The sequence below is a fragment of the Pistacia vera genome, unplaced genomic scaffold (assembly GCF_008641045.1).
Source record: "Pistacia vera cultivar Batoury unplaced genomic scaffold, PisVer_v2 Contig524, whole genome shotgun sequence".
NCBI classification, from domain to species: Eukaryota; Viridiplantae; Streptophyta; class Magnoliopsida; order Sapindales; family Anacardiaceae; genus Pistacia; species Pistacia vera.
Genome location: NW_022196362.1, coordinates 588,030 through 596,023, shown reverse-complemented (window position 1 = coordinate 596,023; position 7,994 = coordinate 588,030). Strand labels below are relative to the sequence as shown.

Below are 7,994 nucleotides of genomic sequence, written 5' to 3'. Positions count from 1 at the left end.
TCTGTGTCATCGCTTTAGTATGTGGGTTAGCTACGTTATCCGCTGAAGGTGTTTTCTGCACCAAAATTTCTCCAGCTTCAACAAGCTCTCTCAAAATATGATATTTACGCTGAATATGTTTTGATTTTTGGTGTGCTCTTGGTTCCTTTGCTTGAGCAATAGCACCATTATTGTTGCAAAAAAAGGTTATCGGATGACTCATGTTTGGAACCACGTCAAGTTCAGCTACAAATTTGTATATTGACACACCTTCTTTTGCTGCTTTTGAAGCGGCAATATATTCAGTTTCTATAGTGGAGTCGGTAGTGGTCGACTGCTTGGAACTTTTCCAACTAACTACTTCTCCATTACATGTAAAGATGAATCCGGATGTAGACTTTATATCATCCACATCTGATTGAAAATCAGAATCTAAGTATCCCTGGATTTTCAATTCTAAACCTCCATAACTCAGTACTAAATATTTAGTCCTTCTCAAGTATATAAAGATTATTTTAATTGCTGACCAATATTTCTCTCCTGGATTTGATTGATATCTGCTCACAACACTCACAGCATAGGCTATATCAAGACTTGTACATAATATTGCGTACATAAGACTACCTATGGCTGAAGCATAGGGTATATTACGCATGCGCTGTCGCTCCTGATCAGTCTTAGAACTCATATCCATAGAAAGATGTAGTCCATGACCGCAAGCAAAAAGCCTCTTTTTGAGTCTTGCATGTTGAACTTTTTCAACATTTTCTCTATATACATGCTTTGAGATAACCCAATCAATCCTTTCGCTCTATTTCTATAGATGCGAATTCCTAGGATGTAATTTGCTTCTCCCAAATCTTTCATAGAGAAAGCATTTGACAAACACATCTTAAATTAAATCATCATGCCAATATCATTTCCCATTAATAATATGTCATCTACATATAATATGAGGAAAATCATGACATGATCTTTTACCCACTTGTATACATACGGTTCATCCAGATTCTTTATGAAACCAAAAGTTTTGATCGTTTCAACAAACCGGATATTCCAGCTTTTGGAAGCTTGCTTCAATCCATAAATGGGTCTATGTAATTTGCACACTTTATGTCTCTTAGTATTGGATACAAAACCTTCAGGTTGTTGCATATATATGTTTTCTTCAATAAATCCATTGAGGAACTCGATCTTGACATCTATCTATCAAGTTTCATAATCAGTTATGGCTAGCATGATTCTGATGGATTTAAGCATTGCAACTGGTGAAAAAGTTTTCTGATAATCCAACCCTTGTTTTTTAGTATAACCTTTCGCTACCAGTCTAGCTTTATGGGTCTCTACCTTTCCATTTTTGCCAACCTTTCTCTTGAAGATCCATTTACAACCAATAGGAACTCTTCATTCTGGAGGATTAACAAGTGTCCAAACTTGATTAGCGTGCATGGATTCTATTTCAGAATTCATTGCTTCTAACCATTTTCCAGAATCGATATCTAATATTGCTTCTTCATAAGTTTTAGGATCATCTCTATGATCAACTTCTCCCACTAAAAAAGATTCAAATTTTTTTTTCATGTAGACAGCCATAATATCTATCTGGAGGTCAAGATATTCTAGAAGTTTTCCGAGCTAGAACCGTTGTGTCATGCGTTGAAGGTTCTTGATCTGGTTCACCTATCTAAGTATTATTAATTTGAACTCAAGGATTTGAGACTCTTTGAAATATTCCTTGAGTTCAAATTTTCTTCCTGCACCTCCTTCTTCTAAAAATTCTTTCTCAAGGAAATGTGCGTTTCTACTAATTGAGATTCTTTGATCAGTAGGGAAGTAAAAATAATATCCTAAACTTTCTTTAGGATACCCTATAAACCGACGTTTTTTAGATCTTACGTCAAACTTGTCTGTTTTGACAGTCTTGACATAAGTTGGACAACCCCGGACTTTTAAATAGTTAAGACTAGGTGGTTTGTCATACCATATATACGTCATATGGTGTTTTTTGGACTGATTTAGATGGTGCTCTATTTAAAATATGCACTGTTGTCTATAGGGCATAACCCCACAAATAAATCGACAAGTCCATAAAAGTCATCATCGATCGTACCATATCCAATAAAGTATGATTTCGCCTTTCAAATACACCATTGTATTGTGGTGTAAATGGAGGAGTTAATTGTGATACAATCCCATTTTCTTTTAGAAAATCTCGAAATTCCGTACTTAAGTATTCACCTCCATGATCTGATCGTAGAATTTTAATACTCTTTCCAGTTTGTTTCTCTACTTCATTCTTGAATTCTTTGAACTTTTCAAAAGATTCTGATTTGTATTTCATTAACCTTGAATAATTATCAGTAAAGATAATAAAGTAGTGAAAACCTCCTCTAGCCATTTCATTAAATGGTCCACATGCATCTCTATGTATTAATTCCATCAATTCTTTGGCTCTTTCCCCTTTACTCTTAAAGGGCGACTTGGTCATTTTTCCTTGAAGACAAGATTCACAGGTCGGATAAGGTTCTGAACCCAATGAACTTAAAAGTCCACTTTCTCCTAACTGGATTACTCTTCTGTCTCCTATATGACCTAATCTATGATGCCAAAGTAATTTAGGATTAATTTCATTTCGAGTTCGTTTATTAGTTATGGAATTCATTATGCTATGGTCATTTAATTCTAGCATATATAAACCATTTGCAGTGATAGCTTTGCCAACAAGTTTATTTCCAAAATAAACTAGACATTCATTTTTATTGAACTATACATTGTAACCATATTTACATAATATAGAAACAGAAATTATATTTTTAGTAGCTTTAGCAAAATACAGGACATTGTACAAATACAAAAAGTGTCATGATGGAAGCATCAAACTGCATGTTCCCATGGCTTCGGCAACAACATTTGCTCCATTCGTCATTCTTAACATGACTTGATCTTTTCCTAGAGCAGAACTATTCTGTAGATCCTGCAAACAAACACAAATGTGTGAAGTAGTAGTTGAATCTAATATCCAGGATGAATTATTTGAACTAACATTTAATTCTAATTCAATGACATAGCATTGGGATATACCTGATCTAGTCTTCTCAATAAGAAGAGTTTTAGTCTTCTTAAGACTTTCTAGATTGAGAGGACAATTCCTTTTCTAGTGCCCATTTTCTTTGCACCAAAAGCATTGGCCCTTTTCTTTATATTTATTGGCTTGAGGTGTAGCCTTTTTCTTAAACCCCTTTCCCTTGGGTTTTGTCCCAATTTCTTTTGGAATTTCATTGGCTTTTTCTTATTTGTCTTACTAGAAGAAGTCATGCTAACAACCTCCTGCCTTTTGCCTTTTCTTTCCTGATCATAAAACTGTTGAATCTCATTCAACAAATCAGGAAGTTTTCTCTCAATCCTATTGAGATGATAATTATTGATGAAAGGTGAATGTTAATCATTTTCATGACATGTTCTTCTGGTGATACACCCTCTTTCAACTTCATTCCGAATAAAGTTGAACTCAATTCATATTGTCTTATCCTCGAATTCTCACGGTACAACTCTTGTAACGTGAGGTGAATTTCATTAGCACTTTCCATCTTTTCACACTTTCTCTGGAGTTCGTCACTCATCGATGCCATCATATAAGAGCAAGCTCTAAGTTCATCTTCCTTCCATTTTTTATATTCGTTATGCTCATCAAATGGAGCATCAGAAGAAGGAGGTTCAGGCAGGTGCGTTTCTAAAACGTAGGTTGCGTTTTTTGAATTTAATATTATTGTCAATTTCCTCTGCCAATCATTGATATCACTACGGCCAACTAACTTGTTGTTCTCATCCAGGATTTTCAACAGTAGATTATTCATCTTTTACAATTTTATATTTTATGAGAGATGCTACAAGAAAATTAAAAAAAAAAATTATGAGTGTTTTGTCATATATATCTTTTATTAAGCTAATCTAATTAGCTCCCGCTATTTTATTCAAATCCTATATTTCCCTGGATGAAGATTTAGAAATTTCGTTAGATTAAAATTTCTAGTGGGGAATCAAATTCTTATCAAATTTAATAAACCTCACATAATAGAAATCTTGGTCCATTAAATTCAATAAGTAAGAAACTATTTCCTTTTGTATCACTATATAAGCTATGATTCATTTCCTTACCTCTAGTTTCGGATACCTCACATAATAGAAATCTTGGTACCCTAGACTAGTTAAATCTAACCCATTATGCTTTCTTAAAATAGAATTCCCATTATACCCTCACATAATAGAAATCTTAGGTATAATGAAAATTTATATCCAAGAACTAAGACAATCAATTATGTGTAATAAAATTAGCATCCCTCACATAATAGAAATCTTGGGATCTCTAATTCTATGGCAAATAGTTAATTGACTCATAATGGAAGGCTTAGACTTAATATTTTAATTAGAGAAGATTTAAAGATTAGGTTTTGTTTTAGCTTAATGTTTTAATATCTACCCTATACATATCCACCATATGTATCAACTAAATATAAAACATAAACCCCAAACTACAAACCTAAAACTAAATGTCATGCCATAAAATTAAGTTTCAACACTTCATATAAATAGAGGTGGAACAAATGGGCCGAGTTAGGCGGGTCAACCCTAACCCGGCCCGCATTAGAGAGGGTTCAACCCGGACCGCTTATAGGCGGGCCAGGTTGAACCCAACCCGCATGCAACCCCCGGGCGGGCCAAGTTGCAACCCGCCAACCCGACGGGTTGCTATTTGTTTACAATAGCCAACCCGGCGAGTTGGCTTGGCCCAAAAAAAAATAAAAAAAATAAAAAATTAATTATTTTTTTCAAGTTTCTCCCATTTTTTTAATTCTTTTAATTAAACTATTATGATTGAACTCTTACAAATAATTTTACACAATAATATTAAATTATACTTCTAAATCATAAATATTAAAATGTATAAAACTTCGTAATATTTGACACATTGTTATTATTATTTTTTATGGTACGTAAAATATAAAAAAATTAAATACTGAAGTCTTATTCTTAAATTTCCATGTCTTGTATAAAATATAATTCATTTTAGTGCTAAAGTTTCATCAATTGAATGAATAAATCTAATTTTTCTAATATTACAATTTTATTGTATTAAAATTGAATTAATAACCCGGCGGGTTAGGGTTGGCGGGCCGGGTTGGGCCAGTCATTACCCCAAAAATGGTGGGCCTAACCCTGCCTGCCTTTGTTGGCGGGCGGATTAGGACCAACCTGCCAAAAAAAGTAACCCGCCGCGGGCTGGGCTGGGTCGGGTCGGGTCGGGCCGGGCCGGGCCGGGCCGGTTACTTTTCCACCTCTACATATAAATATTAAAACTTAACTATAAACAATGGCATAATTAATATGCATTAAACATACAAGCATACTACATGCTTCAATACGGCATCACATGTTATCAAACATAACAAATATGCATTACGTTAATATAACACACATATATCCCATATATCAATTATATTTAATAAATTGCCCATAAATAATCATTAATTAAAAAACAATTTATTAAACTTTAGGGTATGTTAGTAAGAGTTAGCAAAGTTAGTCATGTAGAAGTTCAGCTTAACCCACTGTGTTAGTTAGTTACTGAACCTGAGTTAGTTAACTACTATGTTAGTTAGTTACTGTTATGAGCACTATAAAAAGTGCATTTACTGTACAAACAGTAGAAAAAAGTAAATACATGAATTTCCCAAAACTCTTTCTACTTCTTTCTCTCTGTTTCTTTTTTTGTTTCTTCTATAAACTCTCATGGTATCAGAGCTGTCGACTAATGTCAAAGATGGCTGATCCTACTCAATTCTCTCTCAATCAAAATAGCTCAAATATTAAATTGACCACTGAGCTCATTAATTCTACAAACACCTCATCAATGTCCTCTTCTTCTCTTCCTGTAATTTCCCCCAAATTAACTAGGGATAATTACAGGTTTTGGAAATCACAAGTTTTATTTGTTGTGGGCTCCCATGACTTAGAGGAGCATCTTACTAGACTAATTTCATGTCTAGCGTCATTCGTGAAAGTTCCAATTGAAGGCATTGAGGGGTCGACAAAGAAGAAGCTTAAATCCAGCGTATAATCAATGGAAGAAGACAGACAAGCTACTTGCAAGTTGGATTCTTGGATCTATTTCAGAATCTATGTTCTCAGTAGTGTCTAAGTGTCAATTTTCTGCTGATATGTGGATTGCACTTGAAAAAGAATTTCTTACAAAATCTAAAACTAAAACTGTGCACATTAAAAGTTTGCTGCAAAACACTAAGGAAGATAATCTTAGTATCCATGAATATTTTGTAAAGATGAAAGGATTTGCTAAAATATTGTTAGCTAGTGGAATTCTGATCTCTGATGAAGAACTAATGAACTACATTCTTGATGGTTTAAGTTCTGAATATGATGCCGTTGTAGTAAATATTGCTACAAGATTGGAGTCTAGGATAGATCCTATCTCTGTTTAGGAAGCACATATTATTTTGCAAAAATATGAGTTAAGGTTGGAAAGAGCAAATCTAGTTGCAAATTCAGTTGTCAGCACTGAGTTTCATGGAGGTTCAATTCATCTTGCTAATCTCACTACTAATACAACTCAAACAAAATATAAAAGTGAACAGTCCTTGCTTAATACAGGACAGCATCAGTTTTCACCCATACAGAACCCTAATCTCTCCTCCCAAAATTTTGCTCCTCATCAATCTGGTACTAGTCTAAATCAGTTTATGAACGCAACACCGCAGAACCACTTTTATTCCTCACAATTCATTGGTGTCAGAGGAAGAGATAGAAGAGCTAGAAGAGGCAGGATTGTATGTCAAGTTTATGGAAAGAGTGGACACCTTGCATTGAATTGTTATCATCGGTTTGACACAAGCTACATTGGAGGAAATGACTGTTAGGAAGTGATCCAGTTACGCAGCGAAAATAAAAAATTAAGAATAACACGGATCATTCCAAAGAACCAAGATCAGGGTACAAATTTACAGTTTATATCAAAATAAGAATCTGCAGAAATTAGTTTAGAGTTTTAAGAAATCATACGCACGTTTGGAGGCTCCTCTAGCTTTGTATCTGAATGTATTTTGCTACCCACCCAAGTGTAGGATCAAACCAACGTTGTCCACATGAAGATAATCGCAAGGAACTAAAGAGGGATTTGCTAGATCCTCTTTAGCCTTAAGAACAAAGAAGGAAATGAAGAGTATTTGATTTTCAATCAAAACTAAAACTGGCGTGGAAGAGAGTGTTTTGGGGCTGTGGGTTTTTCTTTTCAATGAAAAGAATGAATAATAAAATCACACCACTTTTTAATTAAAACTTTTCTTTTATAGTGATATTTTAATTGCCCTATTCCCATATGGAATAGGCTTGGGCTCCAACCCAAACACCACTTGTTTCCAAACACTCCCAATTAGATATTTATTTTAGTTCATCATTATCTCAATTAAAATCTATATATATATTAACATTTAACAATAATGATAATATATTTAAATATATGCGAACACATATTTAAACGTAATTTCACTTATTTAATTTTTCTAACAAAATAAATAAAGGTTGCTACCTTAGCAAATTTAATTGCACTATGAAATTACCAAAATACCCTTTCGCCTAAGAAAGACGAAAACGCCCTTCTAACTTCCTGGCTCTTAAATTATCTTCTATGTGTGTGACCCATAGGCTCCTCATCATACCGGTAATGTGTAGTATCGCGATTAACACCAATTAATCGTCTCACTACATACAGACCAATATTAGCCCATAGCAAGGCATCATGACCACCCGATAGATTCGGATTCAGCAAAGTAGCTACCTGTCAATGATATGGTTACCGTACAATTCAATCCTTTCATCATCCGTTATCACGATGAGACCAGGGCATAGAAATAGTGTCAACCTTTGGTTACTCTCGATATTATGTATTCAGTTACTGGACTAATGACCTGTATTATAAACTGGATAGAGCAACAACTCAATCCCAC

The 7,994-nt window shown here is 34.2% G+C and overlaps 1 protein-coding gene across 1 annotated transcript; it reads right to left on the bottom strand.

Moving 5' to 3' along the window:
- Positions 1-2,839: 2,839 nt before the first annotated feature.
- Positions 2,840-3,833, bottom strand: LOC116106842. Its single transcript, XM_031393151.1, has 2 exons — positions 3,435-3,833; positions 2,840-2,953 (listed from the first exon to the last, which is right to left on the bottom strand). The coding sequence occupies exons 1-2, from the start codon at positions 3,831-3,833 to the stop codon at positions 2,840-2,842; spliced, it is 513 nt and encodes a 170-aa protein (XP_031249011.1).
- Positions 3,834-7,994: the final 4,161 nt, after the last annotated feature.